The following is a 26,542-nucleotide window of genomic DNA, read 5'->3' as shown; positions in this document are numbered from 1 at the left end:
GTATTAGATCAACCTAAAATTGTATGTTGTTTGTACTAGAGAATAATATTATGCAAATAATTATTGGAAGTTTTATCATGAAGAATTTTTATGTTCTCATGTAGCTGTAATTCTCATCTTAAAGTAATTTGCCCAAAGGTAGAATATTAATGTAGTAAAGTTACAGAATATAACAATTAAATAATGGTTAAAATATTTGGGTCTGGGTACTACACTCAAAGAACATATACTCAGAAATGAATTTGTAGTGGGGATCTTGAATCTGTTTCCTCAGATATTCGCAATTCCATCCCCTTCCAAAAGAGTGAGCGTCTTGCTATACCAAATAGGATTCTAGTTTTTAAAAGACATAGATCTTTGGATGTGTAGCGTTCTTTTTACTATAGATTGCACATTATTGATGAGGTTATACATTTATATAAACATTCATGACCACAATGATGTAAAACAAGTACAACCAGGTGGTATATTCTTTACTGACAACTTTAAGGGGTTTGTTAAGGGAAATTTAGACTTTTGACTTTCATGCTGACTTTAGAGCTAAACCCCAAAATAAGGTGTAGAATCATTAGAAGTAGCTAAAATATCTTTAAAAACAGATTATGAGACATTTAATCTGATAGTACTTCACCTTGCAAACAGGGCTAAGTTAGTAAAGGGGAGAATAATTTATAAAAAGAAATCTTTTTATAGTTAAATATATTTAAATGGATTAAAGATCTAAACATAAGACCTGAAACTATAAAAAGGAAGAAAACACAGGGAAAAAGCTTTACGACATTGGATTTGCCAAGGACTTCTTAGATATAACACCAAAAGCACAGGAAACAAAAGCAAAAGTAGACAAAAATGGACTACATCAAACTTTAAAATTTCTGCATAGCAAAGCAATCAATCAACAGATTGAAAAAGCAATATATAGAATAGGAGAAAATATTTATAAACCTTACATAATAAAGGGTTAATGTGTAGAATATAGTTAAATATTTGCTGCCAGATAAAGCTGTTTTGTTTGGTATAACCAATATGGTTGATCTGTATTACTGCTGCTGTTGAAAAATGCAACTGTGGGAAAATAATGTTCATATAGAATAGCCCCTATGGATATTTCTTTTCATTGGAAAATGTTGGGTAAAATTTTAGCAAATTGCCTACATCTGCTAATTTAGCAATAAAATTTTGGATCATGGGAACCTAAGTTAAGCTTTTCTCAAGTAGCAGTTTTTAGTTTGATTTAGCAAGGTATTTTCGTGTTGTTATTGTTGTTGTTGTTTCCTGACAATCTGCGTGGCTCCTAGGCCCCTGAGTTCTCATCCCTTTCATTTTTTAAATTTTTTCTCAGCAAAAAACTTTTAAGTTTGGGGAGATTATTTCTCTAATAGCATGAGTAATACAGACTTTCTAGAAACAATCTCACTTTTTTTTACAGAAATTAGCTATTATTCAGCATAGTTAAAAAGTGTTCTGGCCGGGTGCAGTGGCTCATGCCTGTAATCCCAGCACTTTGGGAGGCCAAGGAGGGCGGAGCATGAGGTCAGGAGATCGAGACCATCCTGCCTAACACAGCGAAACCTCGTCTCTACTAAAAATACAGAAAATTAGCTGGACGTGGTGGTGGGCACCTGTAGTCCCAGCTACTGGGGAGGCTGAGGCAGGAGAATGATGTGAATGCGAGAGGCGGAGCTTGCAGTGAGCCGAGATCGGGCCACTGCACTTCAGCCTGGGTGACAGAACGAGACTCCATCTCAAAAAATAAAAAAAAATAAAAATAAAAAAAGTGTTTCTATTACATTCTACCAGCTAATATTATTTATACCTGGCAATGGCTGCATAGCTCTGTAAGTAGCTCAGCAGTTAGAAAAGGTATAGAAGATATGATTAATTTCCTGAAACCTTACTGGCTTCATTTTCTAAGAGTGGTCAAGGTACAGATTAGTGAGTTTATCTCACATTAAACACACTCAGGAAAAATAACTTGTTTACGTTCATTGTTACTAATTAATAACAGTTAATTACTTCAGTTAAGTATGACATTGTATTCCAATAATAACTTTAGGCAAGAGAATCACTTGAGCCCAGGAGTTCAAGACCAGCATGGCAACATAGCAAGGCCTCTCTACAAAAAAAATTTTTTCAGTTGTTGGGCATCGTGGCGCACGCCTGTAGTCACAGCTACTTGGAAGGCTGAAGCAGGAGGATCACTTGAGCCCGGGAAGTCAAGGCTGCACTGAGCTGTGATTATGCCACTGCACTCCAGCCTGTGCAACAGAGCAAGACTCTATCTCAAAATAATAATAATAATAACAATAACTTTATGTTTTATTCCCTTCCTTTGTGTTTTCTTCCATGACTTTTTCTTTCTTTAATATCCTTGTATTTCAGATATTTAAACTAACACTGTTTGTCCACTGAGCAATGAGATAGTTTTGTTTGGGCATTAGTATATGCTGCATGGTGACCTGGTCTGAAACTAACTGACTATGACATTTAATGAAATTAAACAGATACTGCTCTCTAAAGTCATCTTTGGCCTATATCATAAAATGAAGCCAGGAGCAGGATATTTTTATTCTTCCCTTTTTTCCCTGTGTGGATCATGCTGATGAAAACTTAGTTTTGTAGAGCAGAATTTATACCTGTTGCTTTTACTTGCATGTGGCAGAAAAACAGCCACTTTAAAACTCTTTATTTTATTCTCTTTTATTTTTTTTTTTTTTTTTTTTTTTTTTTTTTTTTTTTTTGAGGCGGAGTCTCGCTCTGTCGCCCAGGCTGGAGTGCAGTGGCGCGATCTCGGCTCACTGCAAGCTCCGCCTCCCAGGTTCCCGCCATTCTCCTGCCTCAGCCTCCCGAGTAGCTGGGACTACAGGCGCCGCCACCACGCCCGGCTAATTTTTTTGTATTTTTAGTGGAGACGGGGTTTCATTGTGTTAGCCAGGATGGTCTCGATCTCCTGACCTCGTGATCCGCCCGTCTCGGTATTCTCTTTTATTTTTAAGAGTCCCTGATGGCTGGGGCTCTATCTGGTTGTTTATTTATCTTTATATTCCAACTGCCAGCACAATACCTACATATCACAGGCATGCAAGAAATATAGTACTTTTTGAAGGGAAGGAGGAAGGAGTTCAGCCAGTGAGCAAACAAGGTTTTCAGTGCAGTATTGTTGGCTAGATAATGCACAGTATGTGGCTGTGCACCCACCTTTTGAAACATTTTTAACTGCTTAAAATAGTGTCTGTTATTCCATACTTGGCATTTTAGGCCTTCTCTAAAGTCTTGATTCTCAAGTTAGTGCCTTAGCATTACCATTCCTTTATGGAAATTTTGAAGTAGACTGAGAACAATAGGGTTAATGAATGAATCTGAGGAATACAAATGGTGCTCTAGGAGATTAATGTTCAACCATCATATACCTTTTAGTCACTTTTAATCTTTACTTTTGAAATAGTTTTCTCCTCTATTTTACTGTTTCTAATTAAAATTTTTATTCCACAGCCACAATACCAAGACAACCACCTGGTTGGATCCGCGTCTTTGTAAGAAAGCCAAAGCCCCTGAAGACTGTGAAGATGGAGGTAGAGATTCAGAAACTTTTTCTATCATACTTATTCTCTTAATCCTTTCTTGCTCTTCTTGCCCCAGTAATGGGTTTTCCAAAACCCTAAACAAACCATAATGTACACAAGCAAAAAAGCAGTGGGTGGATATCATAATCAACTGACTGTGGTAATTACATCATTACATCTAACTTTATGAGAGATTTCATTTCTTTTTCAGGATTACATAACTCTCTATAAAAATAACAACAACAATAAAATACATTTGCCCTTTCGTTGACATCTGTCCCGAAGACAGACTTTTACAATTCTAAATAAATATTTAAAAATTAGGCACATCCTCAACCATAAGCTAGGTTTATCATGTCTTTTGAAGTTTTTAAAGTATACTTAATTTAGTATACATTACAGTAGATATGCAAGTATCTATAGCTATTCCTTAGCCATTTACAGCAGCAGTAGAAATTCAATGAAAGTCTTTAATATAGGCCCCACACATACACACACTTACTTTTTACTGCTTAAAGGAAAAATTATTTCTCTAAGAATCATCAGATAATAGCACTTATTTGTCTTATATATTATAGATTACATTTAACAGTATAGTTTTGAGCTGGGTGTGGTGGCACATACCTGTAGTCCTAGCTATATGGGGAGCTGAAATGGGAGGATTGCTTGAGCCCAAGAGTTTGAGATCACAGTGAGCTGTGATCATGCCACTGCACTCCAGCCTGGGCAACAGAGAGACCCTGTCTCTGAAAATTCATAAATAAACAAAGTTTTAAAAAGAGTAGAGTTCTGTAAATAAGTATAGAATTTATTCCTCCAAAATTGTTTGCGATGTCTTTACCTTTGCAAATGAATAAAATTTGCATTTGTTTTGTATTACTAATCAGAAACTACATATTAATTGGTTTTTAAAAATAAGTAGCATAAAATGAGGCTCACAATAGTCCCCCTTGTATTGAAGTCCAATTTATAAAAAGAAATTAAACAAAATTTCCACATATATTGTTCAGCATGATTATAAGGGTTATTAAGAGTTTTCTAGGAAGAAGCAATCGGAAAATGGAATTGTTTAAAATTCTCTCTACAGTGGCATCAAAAAAGTTAGATAGCTTGGAACAAATCTTCTGAACAGTGTGCAAGCTCTCAACACTAAAAACTACAAAACATAATTGAAAGACATTAAGGAAGACAAAATAATTAATAAGAGGCTGGTGACATGGTGGCTCATGCCTGTAATCACAGGCAAGGTGGATGGATCACTTGAGCCCAGGAGTTCAAGACTAGCCTGGGCAACAGGGTGAAACCTGTCTCTACTAAAAATACAAAAACTCACTGGGTGTCGTAGCACGCACCTGTAGTCCCAGCTACTCGGGAGGCTTGAGGTGAGAAGATCGCTTGAGCCCAGGAGGTTGAGGCTGCTGTAAGCCGTGATCACGCCACTGCACTCCAGCCTGGGTGACAGAGTGAGACCCTGTCTCAAAATACTACTACTACTACTACTACTACTAATAATAATAATAATTGACAAGATATATTATGTTCATTAGCCAAAGAACCTTAAAAGAAAAAGACAAAGTTGGAAGACATAGGGTACCAGATTTGAAGACTTATTTTAGAGCTACAGTGATAAAGACAGTTTGGTATTAGCATAAGGATAGATAAATAGATCAGTGGAAGAAAATAGAGAGTCTAGAAATCAAAACACATGTATGTAGTCACTTTATTTTCAACCAAGGTGCCAACTGATATGGAAAAATGAACGTCAACTATACCTCACTTCATACAAACAGTTAATTTCAGATGAATCAAAGACCTAAGCATAAAAGCTATAACCACAAAGCTTTTGGAAGAAAATATAGGAGAGTGTCTTCATGATGTCAGAATTGGCAAAGATTGCTTAAGCAGGCCACAAAAAATATGAACCATAGAAGAAAAAATTAATATTTTGCATGTAATAGAAACTTTAAATTTCTCTTCATCAAAAGACACCATTGAAAAACGAATAGACAAAGTCACAGACTTTGCAATATATATTTGCCAAAGGAATTAAATTCCGAATTTATAAGAACTGTTTACAATTCAATAATGTTGCCAAATTTTAAAATGGGCAAAATATTTTAATAAACATTTTACCAAAGAAAATATATAAACAGCCCATAAAAACATGAAAAAATATGAAAAATTATTAGTCATTAGGTGTTTTGCAAATTAAAACCACATATATACTGTAATATACTGCTTTACACCCACTACAATGCCTATAACAAAAAAAAAAAAACAGATGGTAACTAATCTAACTAATCTTGGGGAGGATATGGAGAAACAGTAACCCTTGTACATTGCTGTGCCATTGGAAAATGGTATAGCCAGTTTGGAGAACAGTTTGGCAGTTTCTTAAAAGGTTAAATATAAGTTTACCGTATGACCTAGTAATTTTTCTCTTGGGTATCTACCCAAGAGGATGAAAATAAAAGTCCTCATAAAGACTTGCATGCAAATATTCATAGCAGCACTATTCATAATAGCCAAAAAGTGGAAACAACCCAACTGTCCATTAACCAATGAGTAGATAAATAAAATGTGCTCTAATCTACAATGGAATACTATTGAGCAATAAAAAGAAACAAAATACTATACATGCTATATGTGTGAACCTCAAAAACCTGCTAAGTGAAAGAAATTAGACAAAATAGGCTACATATTATATGGTTCTATTTGTATGAAGTGTCCGGAATAGGCAAATCTGTGGAAACAGAAAATAGGTTGGTGGTTGCCTTGGGCTAAGGGTAAAAATAGAGATTTAACTGTTAACAGCATGAGGAATCTTATTGGAGTTATGGAGACGTTTTAAAACTGGATTGTAGTAACGGTTGTACAACTCCATAAATTATTAAAAATTATTGAACTGTATACTTAAAACAGATGAATTGTATATGTAAATTATACCTCAATAAAGTGGTTTTTATAATGGCCAAAGGATTTATGCACTTCACAAAAGAAGATAAAAGAAGAGTCAAGAAGAACATGAAGAGGTGCTTATCATTAGTTACCACTACAATGAGATACCATCAACACCCACTACAAGGGCTAGAGATACCATCTACATCCTTTAGAAGGACTAAAGTACACTGATGCTCAGCAGAAACCTTACATGCCAGAAGGGATTGGAGTCCTATCTTTAACCACCTTAAACAGAGTAAGTGTCAGCCAAGAATTTTGTATCCAGCAATACTGAGTTTCATAAATGAAGGAGAAATAAAGTATTTTTCAGACAAGTAAATGTTGAGGGAATTTTACACTACCAGATCAGCCCTACAAGATATGGTAAAAGGAGTTCTAAATCTTGAAACAAAAAGTTGATATGCACCAGAATAGAACCTCTTGAAAGCATAAAACTCACAGGACTGCCGGACACAGTGGCTCACGCTTGTAATCCCAGCACTTTAAGAGGCTGTGGTGGGTGGATAATGAGGTCAGGAGTTCGAGACCACCCTGACCAACATGGTGAAACCCCGTCTCTACTAAAAATACAAAAGTTAACCTGGCATGGTGGCGGGCACCTGTACTCCCAGCTACTCAGGAGGCTGAGGCAGGAGAATTGCTTGAACCCAGGAGGCGGAGGTTACAGTTAGCCGAGATTGCACCACTGTACTCCAGCCTGGGTGATGGAGTGAGACTCTACCCACCGCCCCCACCCCGCCCCCCCCAAAAAAATACAGGACCTATAAAACAATAGCACAGTGAAGAAAACAAAGTACTAGGTAACCGTCAACATGATGACTGTAATACTACCTTGTATCTCAATATTAATGTTGAATGTAAATGGTCTAAATGCTCACTTGAAAGAAAAAGATCGGCAGAATGGATAAAAATTCACAAACCAAATAGCTTCTGTCTTCAAGAGATTCATCTAACACGTAAGGATTCCTGTAGACTCAAGGTAAAATAGTGGAAAAGATATTTCACACAAATGGAAACCCAAAGTGAGCAGGAGTAGCTATTGGTATGTCAGGGAAAACAGATTTTAAAGCAAAAACAGTTAAAAAAAAAGACAAGGTCATTATACAATGATAAAATGATCAATTTAACAAGAAGGTATTGAAATACTAAATACATATACACCTAACTCTAGAGCCCCCAGATTCATGAAGCAATTATTATTAGACCTAAGAAAGGAGATACCAACACAATAATAGTAGGGGACTTCAATACTTCACTGACATCACTAGATAGATAATTGGAGCAGTAAATCAGCAAACACTGGACTTAAACTACTCCCTAGAACAAATAAACCTGACAGATATTTACAGAACATTCTACCCAAGAACTGCAGAATATATATTCTTCTCATCAGCACATGGAACATTCTGCAAAATAGACCATATGATAGGCCACAAAACAAGTCTCAATAAATTTTTAAAACTCAAAATCATATAAAGTATCTTCTCAGACCACAGTGGAATAAAACTAGAAATCAACTCCTAAAGGAACCCTAAAAACTATACAAATGCATGGAAATTCAACATTCTGCTCCTAAGTGATTTCTGGGTTAAGAATGAAATCAAGATGGAAGTGTTAAAATTATTTGAAATGAGTGATATTAGTGACATAAGTTATCAAAACCTCTGAGATACAGCAAAGCAGTGCTGAGAGGAAAGTTTATAGCACAAATTGCTACATCAAAAAGTCTGAAATATCACAAATTGATAACGTAATATCACACCTCAAGGAACTAGAGAAACAAAAACAAACCCAAAGTTAGTGGAATAAAAGAAATAACAAAAGATCAGAGCAGAATTAAATGAAACTGAAACAAACAAAAACAGTGGGCCAGATACAGTGGCTCATGTCTATAATCCTAGCACTTTAGGAGGCCAAGGCAGGTAGATTACTTGGGAGTTTGAGATCAGCCTAAACAACATGGTGAAACCCACAAATTAACCAGGTATGTTGGTACCCACCTGTGGTCCCAGCTACTCCAGAGGCTGAGGTAGGAGGATTACTTGAGCCCAGGAGGCACAGGTTGCAGTTAGACGAGACTGTCCCACTGCACTCCAGTCTGGGAAGCAGAATGAGATTGTCTCAAAAAATAAAAGAAAAGTCGAAGTGTGTGTGTGTGTGTGTGTATACACATATATATACATGTACACATACATAGAAGATCAAAGAGACAAAAAGCTGGTTATTTGAAAAAGATATACAAAATTTGTAGACCATTAGCTAGATTAACCAAGAAGAGAAAAAATTCAAATAAGCTCAGTGAAAATGGAGACATTACAACAAACACCACAGAAATACAAAAGATAATTTGAGGCTACTATGAATACCTCTATGCATACAAAGTAGAAAATCTAGAGGACTAGATAAATTCATGGAAACATACAACCCTCCTAGCTTAAATCAGGAATAAATAGAAATCCTGAACCAATAACTAGCAATGAGATTGAATCAGTAATTTTAAAATTGCCAACAACAACAACAACAACAAAAAGCCCGAGGCCAAATGGATTTACAGCCAAATTCTACCAGACATTCAAAGAATAATTGGTATCAATCCTACTGAAACTATTCCAAAAGATTGAGAAAGAGGGAATCCTGTCTAACTCTTTCTATGAAGCCAGTATCACCATGATACCAAAACCAGGAAAGGACATAACAAAAAAATAAAACTACAGACCAGTATCCCTGATGAACATGGAAAGAAAGACCCCAGAAGCAAGTGCAACAAAAACAAAAATAAATGGGGCCTAATTAAACAAAAAAGCTTCTATGCAGCAAAAGAAATAATCATAAGAGGAAACTGACAACCTTCAGAATGGGAGAAAATATTTGCAAATTATGCATCCAACAAAGGACCAATATCCAGAATCTACAAGGAACTCAAACAAATCAGAAAAATTAATAAATAAAACCCACCAAATAATGCCACCAAAAAGTAAAAAGTAGACAAATTACATGAATTGACATATCTCAAAAGAAGATATACAAATGGCCAACAAACATATGAAAAAAAAATGCTCAGCATCACTAATCATCAGGGAAATGTAAATTAAAACCACAATGAGATACCACCTTATTCCAGCCAGAGTGGCTATCATTAAAAAGTCAAAACGCAATAGATGTTGGCATGGGTGTGGTGAAAAGAGAATACTTATACACTGCTGGTTGGAATGTAAATTAGTACAGCCTCTATGGAAAACAGTATGGCGCATTCTTAAAGAACTAAAATGCAGCTGGAAACCATCATTCTTAGCAAACTATCACAAGAACAGAAAACCAAACACCGCATGTTCTCACTCATAGGTGGGAACTGAACAATGAGATCACTTGGACTTGGGAAGGGGGACATCACACACCGGGGCCTATCATGGGGAGGGGGGAGGGGGGAGGGATTGCATTGGGAGTTATACCTGATGTAAATGACGAGTTGATGGGTGCTGACGAGTTGATGGGTGCTGACGAGTTGATGGGTGCAGCACAGCAACATGGCACAAGTATACATATGTAACAAACCTGCACGTTATGCACATGTACCCTAGAACTTAAAGTATAATAATAATAAAAAAAAAAATAAGTAAAGAACTAAAATTAGATCTGCCATTTGATCTGGGAATCCCACTCCTGGGTACCTCTCTAAAGAAAAAGAAGTCATTATATCAAAAACTCACCTGCTTATGTATGTCTATCATAGCATAATTCATAATTGCAAACATATGGAACCAACTTAGGAACCAACCTAAGTACCCATCAAATGATGAGTGGATAAATAAAATGTGGTATTGCCAGGTGTGGTGGCTCACACCTGGAATCCCAATACTTTGGGAGGCTGAGGTGGGCAGATCACAAGGCCAAGAGATCAAGACCATCCTGCCCAACATGGTGAAACCCCATCTCTACTAAAAATACAAAAATTTGCTGGGCATGGTGGTGCACACCTGTAATCCCAGCTACTCAGGAGGCTGGGGCAGGAGAATCACTTGAACTTGGGAGGTGGAGGTTGCAGTGAGCTAAGATCATATCACTGCACTCCAGCCTGGTGACAGAGTGAGGCTCCATCTCAAAAAAAAAAAAAGGAAAATGTGTGTGTATATATATATATATATACACACACACACACATATATATACACACATACACACCATGAAATACTACTCAGCCATGAAAAAGAATGAAATAATGTCTTTTGCAGCAACTTGGATGGAGCTGGAGGCCATTATTCTAAGTGACTCAGTAATGGAAAACCAAATACTATGTGTTCTCACTTATAAGTGGGAGCTAAGCTATGGGTACACAAGTATGTACCAAGTGTGGGTACACCCACTACTTGGGTGATGGGTGCACTAAAATCTCAGACGTTACCACTATACAGTTCATCCATGTAACTAAAAACCACTTATACCCCAATATAAATATACATATAATATACATATTATATATGTAATATTATTTTTATATATAGTAAAATAAAATATACTGACAATACCGAAGATTAATGAGATTTTAGAGCAACTAGTGTTTTCATGTATTGTGAGTGGGGGCACAAAATTACCTGAACATTTTTAGAACTTTTGACGGTTTCCTATGAAGTAATATCTAAAGAGAAATGAAAACATATGTTCCCCAAAAGACTTAACTAGAATGATTATGACAGCCTTTCTCTTAATAGCTCAAACCTGGAAGCATCCCAAATATCTATCAAGAAGAGAATGGATAAACCATTTGTGGTATATTCATGCAATAAAACACTACTCATGAGTCAAAAGAAAAAAGTGTTGATAACACTCAACAACATGGATGAGTTTCAGAAACATGTTGTAAAAGAAGCCAGACACCAAAGAGTAGGTTCTTAATTATTCATTATTTAAAGCTTGAGAACAGGCAAAATTCATGTGTGGTAATAGAAATCAGAAAATGACTGGGGAGAGTAGAAGTGGGGTAAAGTGAGATAATTCCCTGGAATGCTGTATTCTCCATCTCAATTGAGGTGACAGTTACACAGGCATATCCAATTACCAAAACCCACTTTTTATAATTGAACAAGCACTCGATTTTTTTTCTTTCCCCAAGACGGGGTTGTGCTCTGTCACCCAGGCTGGAGTGCAGTGGCACGATCTTGGCTCACTGCAACCACTGCCTCCCAGTTTCAAGTGATTCTTCTGCCTCAACCTCCCAAGTAGCTGGGACTATTGGCAGGTGCCACCATGCCCAGCTAATTTTTGTATTTCTAGTAGAGACGGGGTTTCACCATATTGGCCAGGCTGATCTTGAACTCCTGACCTCGTGATCCGCCTGCCTCGGCCTCCCACAGTTCTAAGATTATAGGCATTAGCCACTGCACCCAGCCAGATTTTTTTTTTACCATTAAAAGGGCACTTAAGAGTTGTGCATTTTATTGTTTGTAAATTATACCTCAATTATTATTCTTTTTTTGAGACGGAGTCTGTCTCTGTCGCCCAGGCTGGAGTGCAGTGGCGCAATCTTTGCTCACTGCAGCCTCTTCCTCCTGGGTCCATAGTAAGTCCCTTCTTATGGTGAAATCAGCCATTCTAAAGGCAAACTAGAATATATAATACTATAGAAGTTGACTTTTTTGATTGTGAGCATGGTATTTGTCTTCTAGAGCATGTCCCTTTTACTGACTTCCATTCTTTTTCCTGGTCCCTAATTGTTTCAGTTCAGCCTTTTCTTGTTTTCTTTTGTAGAAAGTATTTATTCTCATAGCTTTATCAGTTTACTATAGCCTGCCCCATTATCAAAATCTCTAGTATCGTCCTTTGTTCTGAATTATATTTCTATTTCCTCTTGCTTTTGAGTCTTTGTTTTGATTTCCCTACTAATACTTCAAATAAGCTTATTTAAAACTAAATTGACATCTTTCTCCTAACACCACCCCGTCCCTCTTTCTGTCATATAGGTACCATTCTCATAATGATCTATGCCAAAATCTTTGCAATTATTTTTATCTGTTCCTCTCTTCTTACTCTACTTCCTGATTTAGTTTTCATGTCCTCTTGCTTTTTCTTTTTTCTCTTTTTGCCAATATATTATTATGCAAAAGTTTCAACATATAGGAAAATGAAAAGAATCTTACAGTGAACATACATATGCCCACCACTAGGATATTACAATTAACATTTTGCTACATTTGCTTATTCACATGATTATTTATTTATTCTTTCTCTATCTGTGCTTTTTCTTTTATATCTTCCTTTCCATTCTCCTAATCACTACACACTTGGATTATTCTTGGTCTTTCTTCCTCCAGTTATTTCTCTCTGTTTAATATATCTTTTATGCCAGTGGTTTCCAAAATGATCATACTCAAACTATCTACTGGTAACCAGTAGAAAATATTAGAACTAATTTTTCATAATGTTGTTACTGAAAGAAAAAGAAACAAACTAAGCTTCACTACTATTTTACATACAGATTGGTAATGGCATTCTTACTGATTCCATATGTCGGATTATCGCAGACTCTAACCAGAGTGCCTTGAGGGAGGAATGGGTGTGACACCTTTGCTCTTTTTTCAAGGACACTGTGAAATTTTACAGTTGATTTGTGCCCAGTTAAGTGGATTTATAGACTTGTTATATAGTTTTTAAACTAACCTCACATAAAATGGAAATGTCACTTTAAAAGATTTCTACAAAAATACTGATTGAAGATAATACAAATATGCAAACCCAGACTAATAGCAAGAAAGTGGAAGAGCTGATACTGTTTGTGTGCCATATATGACCGTATATGAACTTTTTTCAACTTCATCAAGGTAAAATCATAATTGTTTATTTAATCACCTCCTTTAAAAACATCTATTTTTGTATATGTTTTATTATATACATATTAGAAGAGGGGCAGATGTCAGATTTTTTACTAAAAAGGCTGCATGATCAAAAAACCTTGGAGATATTATGTAAGACCAAATTAATCTTTCTAAAACTAATTTTCTAACTGTCTCTCCCTTGCTGTCCATTGTCAGCAGAATAAAGTCCAGACTTCTTGGTTAAGTATTAAAGATTTTTTATAATTGAATCATATTCCATATTTATTTTTCAAAGTATTCTCATGTCATAAATCTGACATAATTTTCGTCTTTGCCATATACCCATTTCTTCTGCCAGGAACCAGTCTTGTTTCCAGTGTCTACCTGGCTCATACCTATTATCCTTCTAAGCTCCAGTCTAAGCTATAATTTCTTTGTAGCCCCTTCTGTCATTTTCTTGCAAGTCAGAAGTAGATGTTGTCTCTGTGCTCAGTAGTACCATATGACATGTCTCTCTTGTAGCACTTATATTGCATTGTAACTAGATACCACACTCAGAGTAGTGATTTTTGACACATTCATCTGTATATATCCTTTCATCAGAGACTTGAATGTTTGAAAAGAGGGAATAGAGGAAAGGAGGGAAGAAGGGAAAAGGAAGAGAAAGAAAGGGAAAAAAGGAAAGAAACTACTCTATCCTCCAGATTATTTTGGTCGCCCTTTTGGAAATACTTTTTAATCTCTGTGAGGCTTTGAGGGGCCAATAAATAATAAGCATGTCTTCATTCACCAGTTTGTAGTCAATAGAGAAATAAGACACCAGAGACGGACAGATGAAGTCAGAATGCCAGTGAATGAATGTTAGCCCTGCATGTACATGGCCTTGCTGTTGTTTTATCCCTGCAGGAGGGAGACATAAATACTTAGTCTTTGGCCTGTGTGTTCAACTGCAAGCCTACTCCCAATGGGCAGACATGGCAGAGAACAGACCAGAATACACCTCTGCAGGCAGGCTGTTAACCAAAACTGAGAGAACTCAAGAGTCCCTGAGGCAAGCATATTGAGTACATTGTGTAAAACTCCCCAGCTACTCGGGAGGCTGAGGCAGGAGAATGGCCTGAACCCGGGAGGCGGAGCTTGCAGTGAGCTGAGATCCGGCCACTGCACTCCAGCAAGGGGGAGCAAGGGGGACAGAGTGAGACTCCGTCTCAAAAAAAAAAAAAAAGAAAAAAAAGACATTCGTTCTTCCTTGGGGAAGAAAGTGAGGGGGCTCCGAGAAACTGGAAACGTTCCTCCCATTCTTTATTCTCTAAGGAATTTGTATAATTGGATGAACATTTCCCCCTAGTGCTCTTTACATTAAGGCTGAACATGTGTCTTCGTTGACCCAGGACTAACCCAGCTTATTCCTGTTGTCCCAGCATAATTATTAATAGTATCACCTTTTATTCTCAAAAGTGGACAGTACATTTTATGATCATCCTAAGTATATTTTTCTTAAAATAGAACAATCAAAATTGCATTCGGTATTCTTGGAATGTTTGAAACTCTTTAATAAGGGCTATTCTCCCATCTACACACTGGGTGCACCTTTTTAACATTGCCTATACTGATCTTGGGGGGAGCCTACACTTTAGAACATCGAGTCTGTTTGTTTTATGCTCAGCCAGACTTTACCACTTTCTCTCTACAGTTTGTCTCCCCACTCAGTAGGGGGAAAATAGCCCCACAGAAGACTATTTTCAGGATGAACTATATCTGATTCACATTAGTATTCTCTGCAGTGCTTTGCACAGAGTAGATGCTGAAAATAGAAGAATAATATTTTAAATGTAGGTTTTATAGTTTAATATATTGTTTACATTCTGCTGAACATTTAAGATCTTCTGGAAAGACCTTACAGTTTCTAAAACATGTCCTTTTCTTCCCAATCTTCTGATATTCTGAACCCAGCTGTATATTCAAATACAGTGTAAGGACACAGCTTGAACAGCTTGGTTTAATTGATGTACATTTTATCTTCTATTCAAATAAAATAGTGTTTTGGTTAGGTAGTTGTCTTGAAAATACAACATTAGGAATCCATTTTACCCTCAACCCATCCCATTTCTCTTATGATGAAAGAAAGGTTAAATTTTTGCTAAAGGCAGCTTACAAATGTTTTGAATGTTGATATTTCAGAGCTTAGAGAGTGATAAAAAAATTATCAACTGAATAGAGCTCCACCATGAGAAAACAATTGTAATTCTTACATTTAAACAAGAAAAATCCTATTTTGGGAAGAGGAAAGAAAGATAAATTCATGGGATTTAGAACCAACCAGCTGCTTGATATGCCCAAAATAGTTTTGTCTTTTGAAATAGCTTTTTAGGGGAATACTTTGGCTTCACACAAGGGAAAAGATGGTTAGGTTAGGTCTTTCTTGTATCAAAAATAAACACATTTTATCTTGGCCCTAACCCTCCCCATAGTTTTTATACTATCTTTTTCACAAGCAAATTTTTGTTTTAAGTCATGTATTCTTAAGGACTCTACCTCTTATTTTTCTCTCCAGTTACTACAATATTCTGACTTTTGCCTCTTACCTTTTCAGGGTTACCAGTAAGCTACTGATTTTTACAGACTCTTTTTAGCCCTTATCTTTATGCCTAACAGCTTTACAAAGCATTTTTTAATGCTGACCATGCCCTTCCTCTTCTGTCTTCTTTTATACCATTCCCCCTGATGATTCTTACTTTCTCCATCTGCCCCTTAAAATGTCAGTGCGCCTAAGATTCTGTTCTTCACCTTTCTCTGCTCAGTTTATCTAGGTAATCATGTCTGCTGTCATAGCTTTCACTACAGTGTCTCTCAAATCTTTATCTTCTTTTATTTCTCTTTTGAGTGCCAGGTTCATATGGCCAAGAGCTTGTTATTTATCTCTACCAGGATGTTCCACAGATCACTCAAATGTAACACCTCCCCTTCCTGCCTTCAACAGATGATATGACATACCGCCAGCTGCTTGAGCCAAAAACTGGTTGTCATCCTCGCCCTTTCCTCACTCCTCTTTGTTGCAGTTAACTACCAAGTTCTATCAATTCTGACTTTTAAAAACCTGCCATTCGGGCAGATCACAAGGTCAGGAGACCAAGACTGTCCTGGCCGACATGGTAAAATCCTGTCTCTACTAAAATACAAAAAATTAGCCAGGTGTGGTGCCACGAGCCTGTAGTCCTAGGTACCCGGGAGACTGAGGCAGGGGAATCACTTGAACCAGGGAGGCGGAGGTTGCAGTGAGCCTAGATCGCGCCACTGCACTCCAGCCTGGCGGCAGAGCAAGACTCCATCTCAAAAAAAAATAAATAAATAAAAGCCTGCCATTTCTTGAGTGTCCATTGGTGGTAGACACATTACTAGGCACTTTTTACATATCATCTGTCTTGTAAATTCCTCTGAATCCACATTAATTCCTAATTTCTATTCCCACAGCCATTTTCATAATTATTCTTTTTTTTTTTTTTTTGACAGACTCTCACTCTGTTGCCCAGGCTGGAGTGCAGTGATGAGATCTCAGCTCACTGCAACCTCCACTTCCCAGGTTCGAGTAATTTTCCTGCCTCAGTCTCCTGAGTAGCTGAGATTACAGGAACCCACCACCACGCCCAGCCAATTTTTATATTTTTAGTAGAGATGGGGGTTTCACCATGTTGCTCAGGCTGGTCTAAAACTCCTGACCTCAAATGATTCACCCACATCGGCCTCCCAAAGTGCTGGGATTTCAGGTGTGAGTCACTGCGCCGTCCTATTTTCATAATTATTCAATAAATGTTTGATAATGTATCACTTTCATGCTACAAGAGCCAGAAACCTGGGAATCATCTTTGCCTCTTTCCTCCCTTCCCTTCCTCAATCCTCATGATAGTCATTAAGTTCTATTACTTTACCTTCTTTGTCTTATTATCCATTCTGCTATCCCTGCCTTAGTTCCAGTCTTCACAAGTTCTTAGGCAGTCTATTAGTGTTTATCTTGTCTGCCTTTATTCTCATTGCACACCATCTATTTCGTCCTTTGTTACCACTGCCCATAATCTTTTTCAAATATAAATTAAATTATGTCACAGTTCACCTTAATCAATTCTCCACCATCATCAAAATAAAGATCAAACTTCTCAAAACAGCACTCTAAGAATGTTGTAATTTGGTGCTTGTTCATAAAATTCATTTCTCTTTGCATACAACTTTCATTCTAGTTTACCAAATTATTTGTAATTTTGGAAAATACCAAGCATTCTTAATACCTCAGTGCCCTTTGATCTATCTGGAATCATCTCCCTCTCCCTAATCCCAACTTTTTAATTAATTAATTTATTTTTTTGACTCATTCTATCACCAGGCTGGAGTGCAGTGGCACGATCTTGGCTCACTGCAACCTCCGCCTCCTGGGTTCAAGTGATTCTCCGGCCTCAGCCTCCTGAGTAGCTGGGACTACAGGTGTGTACCACCACACCCAGCTAATTTTTGTATTTTTAGTAGAGATGGGGTTTCACCATGTTGGCCTGGATGGTCTTGATCTCTTGACCTCGTGATCCACCTGCCTCAGCCTCCCAAAGTGCTAGGATTACAGGTGTGAGCCAACTTATGTTTAAAGACTGCTTAAACGTCACCTTTTAGAAGGCTTTCCTGATAGCAATCTTACCAGGCAATTGGTGTCATTCCTCTGTACTCCCCAAAAAAGATGATGTTTATCTTCATCTTATCATTTATCTCTTCTGTCTTCCTGTCTAGACTGTAAACTCCTTGAAGTCAAGAACTGGGTTATATTTATAATTTTTATTTCTGCATAAGGATGATGGGGAGAGAAGGATGAGAAGGGAGAAAGGAAAAAAGAAATAAAATGAATAAATGAATTGATCCACTAAATAGTGTATAAAATTGCTAGGTATTTTAGTCTTGATTTTTATTACCTTCATTTTAAATGAGCAAATAATAACCACTTCTTTATCTGTATTAATTTTCCCTGCATGCAAAAAAAAAAAAAAAAAAAAAAAAACAACTTGCTAATGGTGTCAGTGGTAAAGGTTTAAAATTAATAAAATAACCCAGAAGATAAATGGCTGCATTTGTTTACCCTCCTAAAGAAAGGACTGTTAATCTTAGTTGCTAATTACCTTGAGTCTTAACTAAAATGCTAAATTAACTTTCAAGTTAACATTAAAATATATTTATGTTGATCATTTATCCTTATTAACTATTAATACATCCCTTTTAGTGAACTTTTCAGGTATCAAATGGACTATTTCAGCTATTTCTATAGACCTTAATTTCTCCAAACTTCTCTAAAGACAAAACGTAAGTCTAATTGTGGTACATCTGTAGAATTAATTGTTACTCAGCTCTATTCAGTTCCCATGCTATTTCAAGAAAATTTCTTTTAAAGAAAAAAAAAATATTTTTCATGGAAGATCCATAACCGTTATAGTGCAGTTTTACAGATATATTCCAAAAAAAATACTCTTATCCATGAAACAGTTGTTTCACGATAAAATATTATATCTATTTGATAGATTTGCTTCATAGCTGAGGAGGATTAAAGTGAGCTAAAGTACATCTCAGTTCTTTTTAATGTTTTGTTCTCTTCTCACATATTTCAACTATTTTAATATTTCATTTGTTCTCATCTTTCCCACCTCAGATATTTCAACCAGGTCCTTCAAAGGAAAAACACAAAAACTCATCAAACTTTGAAACCACCAATCAATATGTATGCAGAAAAGAATGGTGGAGAAATGGGGTAGGGGTAATTCGGAGGTTTTCACCAGGAGGCTAGTCATCTGTTCTTTTCTTATATTCTGAATGCAGAACAATAATTTTTCTTAGAGTAAAACAGTATCACTTGTCAAGTTTATTATAATGGAATTTTTACTTACAAAGTTGGTATGTCATAACTGAGGCTAAATGTTATAAAACTAATAAGTCTTGTGATACTTTCTAAACCTGTTTGCTGTCCAGCGTACTTTTTGTGTGTGCGTCTTCCAGCATAGCAGAAGCACTCTTAAGAGAAATTGAAAATGAAAGCATGGGACATCATAGTGTACAACTGTGTACTTAAAAAAAAAATTCTTTTTTGCTCAACTGCTATATAAAATGAATAGGACTAGAACCACCTGCTAGGAACATTCCTCCCAACTTAATCCATGTTTTCCTAATAAGATGGTTCTTCAGAAACCTTAACTTTACAAGGAATGCAGACAAAGTGGGAGGGAAAAGATTCACATTCACATTGAAAAGCTCAGGTCAGTTCACGTTGAAAAGGCTAGAGATTTTTTTTAACTTCCAGAAATTCAGCTACCTTCAGTATTTCTGGTTATATTTTATTGCTCAATTACCGAGATTTAGTAATATATAAAAATGCTGTGTAAGATGTTTGTTATTCACAAATACAGATTACACAAAGCACTGTGGTAGTTAGATTAGTGTTCCTTCAGATACTCAGATCCTGTTCACCAACAGAAAGGAGGTACTTTTGTAGGTTTTAAGCAAATCTAGATTGCTCACTTGAAATGGCAAAAGTCTAGGACTAGGGTTGCCTTTGAGGAGAAGTGGGTCCAAACATAGCATCAAAAATGACTATGTATAATAGTAAAAAACTGAACAGGCACCTGCTTCTTGTGTTGGACTACAGGGTATGTATGTCTCATGTCAGCATAATCAAGGTTTTTAAATGAAAGAAATATACAGTAATTTGTATTAGCATTTTTATGGCTTGTGGTTCATATAAACACCTTTTTGTTTAATGCCATCTTCTGTTCTGGGCTTCTAATGCTTGCTGAAATTCTCACTGGCTGGGGAAAAAGCCACTCAGACTTAAATTGTGTTTGTTCCTTGGAAGTGAGCCCTCGGCTTTCTGACTCCCAAATATTAGTATAATTAAATAATAAATTCACTCACTGGTGAATTATTTTCTGTCAATTTTGAATCTGGCATTTCACTCAATTTTCTTTATTTACAGAGCTTCCTTATGGCTGGGAGAAAATAGAGGACCCTCAGTATGGGACATACTATGTTGAGTAAGTTTGTTACCTCAGTTAATATTCTCCCAGATGTTTTCCTTTCAGCATATAGCTTTAGAGAATACTGGATATAGCACTTTATGCTTCTGTGATCCAGCTGTTGAGTTTTTCAACTAGGGGTATGAAAAGGTAGAGGCAGTGAGCATTTACTACATTGATCCTGGGCTTCCTGGAAGTTGGCTTTGAATTTCTAAATATAGAAAATAAGGGGGAAGTTGCCTAGAGGATTAATAGCTGGAGATACTGTTGTTACTAATACAGCCTCTAAAGAGAAAGTCAGTTGATAGAAAACTGAAATGAGGGCAACAGACTAGATTAATTATCAAGGTAATTTCCAACACTACCCCTGTATGCTTCTGAAAGCAGTGGAAGAACTTTAGGGCATTATAACATAATTACCTAAAGTTTTGAAGCATACACCTAAAGGTGTACTTTCTTTTTAAGGAGTTATTCCAGGAAAACTTAGTATTCTTTTTAGGGGTGAAAGTTGCTTCTTAGGCTGGTGTTACAGTTAATTTTAAACATAAATATATATTGGAGAGGAGTGCCAGACCCCTGCCTATGTTAGCCAGAGAAATTAAGCTAATGTCAATGTCTAATTTTGCCTTCTCTTTTCTTTATCTAATTGCTACATTGTTATGACCATTGGGATTGCTTTCTTTCCAGATGCTAAACATTGAATTTGACCTCAAGCGTCTAGCAGCAGGCAAATAATTGTATCAGAAACATTACTATTTACCTGGAGACTAGGAGTTAAACCTGCCGCCTAGGTAGCAAAGACAAAATGTTATTATTACCTGAAAAAGTAACAAACACAAGCATCTTTAATTTTATGATTGTTGCTTAATGTTTCAATACTTACAGGCATAAACCAATGACATTTCCTGGTAATTATCCCTAAAGTAAGCATCTCTGACTCCTGTTGCAACTTTAGTCTTTATTCTGTTGTGCAGGTTGTTACTTGAGTCACTGTGGTTAGAGGGATTTTTGGAATGACTTCATTCATAATTAAAGGTGTCTCCTAAGGAAATGACTCAATTAGCTTGACACTTAAGTATATAACTTCAGAATTTCAATATCTTGGTTCCTTTGAAAGCTATGCTAATTTTGTTTCCATTTCCATTGTGTTACTTAATATCTTACTGATACTGTGATATAAAAAGTATACAGCAGCTCTTTTATTATTTTTTTCCTAAGTCATATTTTGTTAAAGGAAGAAACGACCATTTTTCACATTAAAGGAATATTTGGGGGCCAACTGAAAAGGTTTTGCAGGATTTTTTTCTTCCCCTCAAAGTTTAGTCTCTTTAAATTGGGCTCTAATCAGCTATTATTTGCCATTGACACTGCTGAACATTTCTGAGATAATGATTCTCATTCTCTTTATTACCCATTCCAAGTGAATTTGAATACATGGTCAAAAGGTGAAAGTCATTTGCCTGTTATAAAACCTTGAGCTGAATGATCTGGTGCCCATTATGCAAAGATACAATATTAAAGCAACTTTAGGGCAAATCCTGAAGCGACCTGCTCCTAGTTGTCAGGGAGGTACATGAAATAGCCTGAATTAGAAGCAACAGCAGCAGCGACATGATTTTTTATGATTGTTCCCAGAATGAGCTCATTTTACAGGAGGGTTTTGTATTAGATTAAGAAGGAGCAGACTGTACTCAAGATGCACATTAGTATGGAGTCAGCTGAGCTGTGGAGTGTGGCTTGATTCCCAGATTAGTTAGGTTTTGAATCTCGACCATGGTAATCTGCAGTGAGTTTACTGATGGAGATAAAAAGCTGTTACTTGAATGGCTACTCTTTGGCTCTCTTAGTTTGTCAAACCAGATGGCACGATGATTGCTCTTGGCAGGAGCCTTATAGTAGTAACACCAACTGCAATGGTAGTTTTTCTTTGTATTTATTTTAGAGGATGGGATTCTGAAATGGATGAATTTATTTTTTAAAATAAAATTGTTCCAAAAATATAATATGCTTGTAATATGCATAAATATAAATATGCATATATATTTAGAAATGCGGTCTTGATTGTATTGCATTACATGTCTTTTTTAAATTAACATATAATAATTATACACATTTTGGGGGTGCATAGTGATGTTTCAGTACACATAATATATAGTGATTAGATCAGGGTAATGAACATTAAATGTCTTGATGCATCTAGGTGACAAAGTCAAAATATATACTTGCTTTCACAACTAAAACTTTTTTTTTTTTGAGACAGAGCTTTATGCTTGTCGCCCAGGCTAGAGCGCAGCAGCACGATCTTGGCTCACTGCAACCACCACCTCCCAGGTTGAAGTGATTCTCGTACCTCAGCCCCTGAGTAGCTGAGATTATAGGCATGTGCCACCACACCCAGCTAATTTTGTATTTTTAGTAGAGATGGGTTTTCCCCATGTTGGCCAGGCTGGTCTTAAGCTCCTGACCTCAAGTGATCCATCCGCGTCAGCCTCCCAAAGTGCTGGCCTTGGCCTCCCAAAGTGCTGGGATCACAGGTGTGAGCCGCCATGCCCAGCCATCTAAAATTCTTTATGAAAGAATATTTCGTTGAGATAAATTTTTAAATCCAGATATTAGACATAAAATTTTAATACAATGTGCCACATTATGTACTAATATTTGATCGTTCTTGTTTGCTATCTTTTTTTCTTTCTGATAATCTATAATATTTTCCTCTCTTATTTCCCATAGCTGGTTATATGGAAAACAAAATTTGTTGTATCTTAATAATAGTGTAGGTATAAGTAACTAAATGAAAAGGACAGTATTCTCACTTCTTTATTTTTTGATTTTTTTTTTTTTGAGTGGCATTTTAGTCTAGATAGTCTAAGATAATGAAGATAATAACTTCCTTCAGTAAATCTTATATTCTGTTGTCAAATTTTTAGGAAAAGGATTACTCATTTGCATACTTCTACTCTCCTCTCCCACACATTACAAAGGGTATAAATACAAATTACTACTTTTTATGTTCTAATGCCTGGGTGGCAAAGTGAGTCATTCTAGCCAATGATATTAAAGTGAAAGTGAGCCAAGCTTCTTTCTGAACAGGTTTATTCTTTTCTGAGTGTCAATTTTTAGTTGTTTTTCAAAAGAATATGTAAAATATCAGTTCTTAAATAAATTTTTTAAAGTAGTTCCTAAGATTTTTATTTTCACAGAGTTAAACAGTTAACTCAATGGACAGGTTGTCCCCCTCATATTATGAAGCAAAAGCATACTTGAGTGTTAGTGAAATCAGAACCCAAAGAATGTCCAGTGGCACTTACCATATTTAGATCTCTTAAACTATTTAATAAGTAACCACATGTGTTGTGGAACTAATATGCACTAGTAGCCTAAGTGACATGGAGAAAGCTAACTTTCCTTTTTTTGAAGGTGGTTTTTAAAATTTTAATTTTAGTTCCTGCTGCCCGTTTCTCTACCACCACTCTTAATGTTTGGAAATGGCAAAGCTCCAGTGTGGACAACATAGTAAGACCCCATCTCTAAAAGAAAAAAATTTTTTTTTAATTTACTGGGCCTTGTGGCACACACCTGTGGTCACAGCTACTCAGGAGACTGAGGTGGGAATATCGCTTGAGCCTAAGAGGTTGAGGCTGCAGTGAGCTGTGATCAGACCACTGCATTCCAGCCTGGGTGACAGAATGAGAGCCAGTCTCGAAAAAAAGTAAAATAAATAAAAAGGCAAAATAAATGTTCAACTTGTGTGACTATTTATATGTACATTTTGTAATATTCAACCTACCTAAAGACAATTATGTTCTGAAATTCTCATGATTTGGTATTTAATTGTTGGTGTTCACTCGTGTTACCACTTTTTATTTATTTATTTATTTATCTGTGACGGAGTTTCACTCTTGTCGCCTGAGCTAGAGTGCAATGGCACGATCTCGGCTCACTGCAACCTCTGCCTCTCGGGTTCAAGTGAGCCTCCTACCTCAGCCTCCCAAGTAGCTGGGATTACAGTCATGCACTACCACGCCCAGCTTATTTTTGTATTTTAGTAGAGGCGGGGTTTCACCGTGTTGGTCAGGATGGTCTCTATCTCTTGACTTGGTGATCTGCCTGCCTTGGCCTCCTAAAATGCTGAGATTATAGGCGTGAGCCACTGCACCCGACCTCACTTCTTATTAAAGTGGAAAACTGTAGCATATGCTGAAATATATTTGTACTATGGAAGTGTTCGAATATGATTTCCATTGCTTCTGAATTAGACCTATTCGAGGTCCTTAACATCTTTTTTACAGCAGTTGCTTTCTTAACCAACTTCCACTTACCTGGCTTGCCAGAAGAACAGTGATCTTTTTCTTCTGTAAAACATACTATTGCCCATAGCGTGTTGAATAGTTTTGGCTAATCTCCTAGCGGCTAGTCTCCTCAGGTTTCCTGCTTTCTCTCACAGAGTTGTATGCATTCCAAGAGTCAGTAGTGAATGTTCCCAAATCATAAATGTCAGTTGAACCTATGTTATAATTATTCATTTAATTATGATATAATTATGAAGAAATTTAAGTGTGAAAGAGTTACTCTGTACTATAATTGATAAGAGCAAGTCATTTTCTTAGTTACTACTGAACAGATATAGGTGAGTCAGTGGAAAAGTAATAGTAATATAATTTAAAAAGGATTCTGTACACAGATTTCTTTGAAAGTGTCTTTACAGCTTGCTTTATTTTGGAGAAACTTAAATTAAAACCCTTCTATCATTAACTGCCTTTTAAAAAAAATTAAATTACCAAGAACAAGTACTTGTGATTGCATCAGATAAGAAGGCCATAGTTTTGAAAACCGTTATTGGCTATATTGGGTAGGTTTATGAAGAAGCTATAGTAAATATAATATCAAAAGCTTCACAGCTTGGCATCTTCTACAGGACTTTATTTAGCTGACAGAAAGCCCCACTGCTATCATCTGTCAGTCTCTCTATGTTCCATAGCCTAAAGATACATATTTGTCCCCTAATCTATGAGGATGGAATGGTATGATAGACTATTTAAGAATATGTTACTGTTTTATTTTAAACTGAAATGTATATTTTTCTGCATTCTATAGTCACCTTAACCAGAAAACCCAGTTTGAAAATCCAGTGGAGGAAGCGAAAAGGAAAAAGCAGTTAGGACAGGCTGAAATTGGGTCTTCAAAACCAGGTAGGCATTCTTCTCAATCTTTTCTTGAAAGAATAACTTGTGAAATTTGTATGCTGAGTTAATAAAAGTGAGTTTGAACTTTTTATTTCTATGGCTTTGACACTAGACAAGAATGTCTAATATTTGTTATTGTAAAGATATGAATAATCTTAATAAAACATCTGAACATTATGAGAATAGTGAGATTTTTCTCAGGAGTATATAAAAAGCATGAAGTTGTTGGGAGAAGGGATTTGGGTAGCTTTTTTGTGAATTTGAGATTTTGTTTTGAAGATTGGAATGTTTCCTTATATGTTTAAGGCGAGACCAATATTAGGTCTCTAGTTCATCATTAATTGCTTAAGTATGGTATCTGTAACCATTGAGGATTCTTCATTAACCAATATTAATAAATAATAAATATATCAAATGATTTACCTACATCATCGAGTCTCAAGTGGGATGGTAGGTATTAGTAACATCAGACTCACTTAGGGAGCATTTTTTAAAAATACAGATCCGGAAATTTCAATGAGCCTAGTCATGTGTATTTTGAAAACACTGCTCAGGAAGTTCTTACATTCTACTTATCCCTCCCCATCCCTTTTCCAGTCCTCATTTGTCATTAATAACCAGGGTATATATGGTCATATTGTAGTAATCCACTAGATTCTCCACTTCAGTTGCCCATGAGAGAAATAGTTCTTTCTTATAGTTACTCTTCAAAAACATCATCCTTCTCCTAAAGTTTTGCATTTCGTTTAGCAAACATTTTGAGTTTAACAAATACTTTTGAGCACTGACTGTATCCCCAGTGCTTTGCTAGGCACTAGGTATTCAAAAATGACTAAGAGTAAGACAGGGCTTGCCCTCAAGAGTTCACAGTCTAATATAGGAAACTGATGGTTATAATATATAGAGATAGGTGCCATCCTAGAATAGTAATTATAAGGGTAAGCTGAGGAGCAGGTTTGAATCCCAGCTGTGTAAACTTGGGTACATTTCCTGAATCTC

At 36.3% G+C, this 26,542-nt stretch overlaps 1 protein-coding gene across 2 annotated transcripts in view; it reads left to right on the top strand.

Annotated features, from left to right (window-relative positions):
• Positions 1–26,542, top strand: part of MAGI3 (membrane associated guanylate kinase, WW and PDZ domain containing 3) — a 293,190-nt gene that overhangs the window by 206,293 nt on the left and 60,355 nt on the right. For both annotated transcript variants that reach the window (XM_005542284.4, XM_005542285.5), the window contains exons 6-8: positions 3,493–3,572; positions 20,321–20,378; positions 25,455–25,549. In XM_005542284.4, the coding sequence (XP_005542341.3) occupies positions 3,493–3,572; positions 20,321–20,378; positions 25,455–25,549 (233 nt within the window). The remainder of the gene's footprint in view (positions 1–3,492; positions 3,573–20,320; positions 20,379–25,454; positions 25,550–26,542) is intronic.

Source organism: Macaca fascicularis, chromosome 1 (genome assembly GCF_037993035.2).
Source record: "Macaca fascicularis isolate 582-1 chromosome 1, T2T-MFA8v1.1".
NCBI classification, from domain to species: domain Eukaryota; kingdom Metazoa; phylum Chordata; class Mammalia; order Primates; family Cercopithecidae; genus Macaca; species Macaca fascicularis.
The sequence above is the reverse complement of the archived record's forward strand: the minus strand, read 5'-3'. Positions and strand labels throughout refer to the sequence as shown.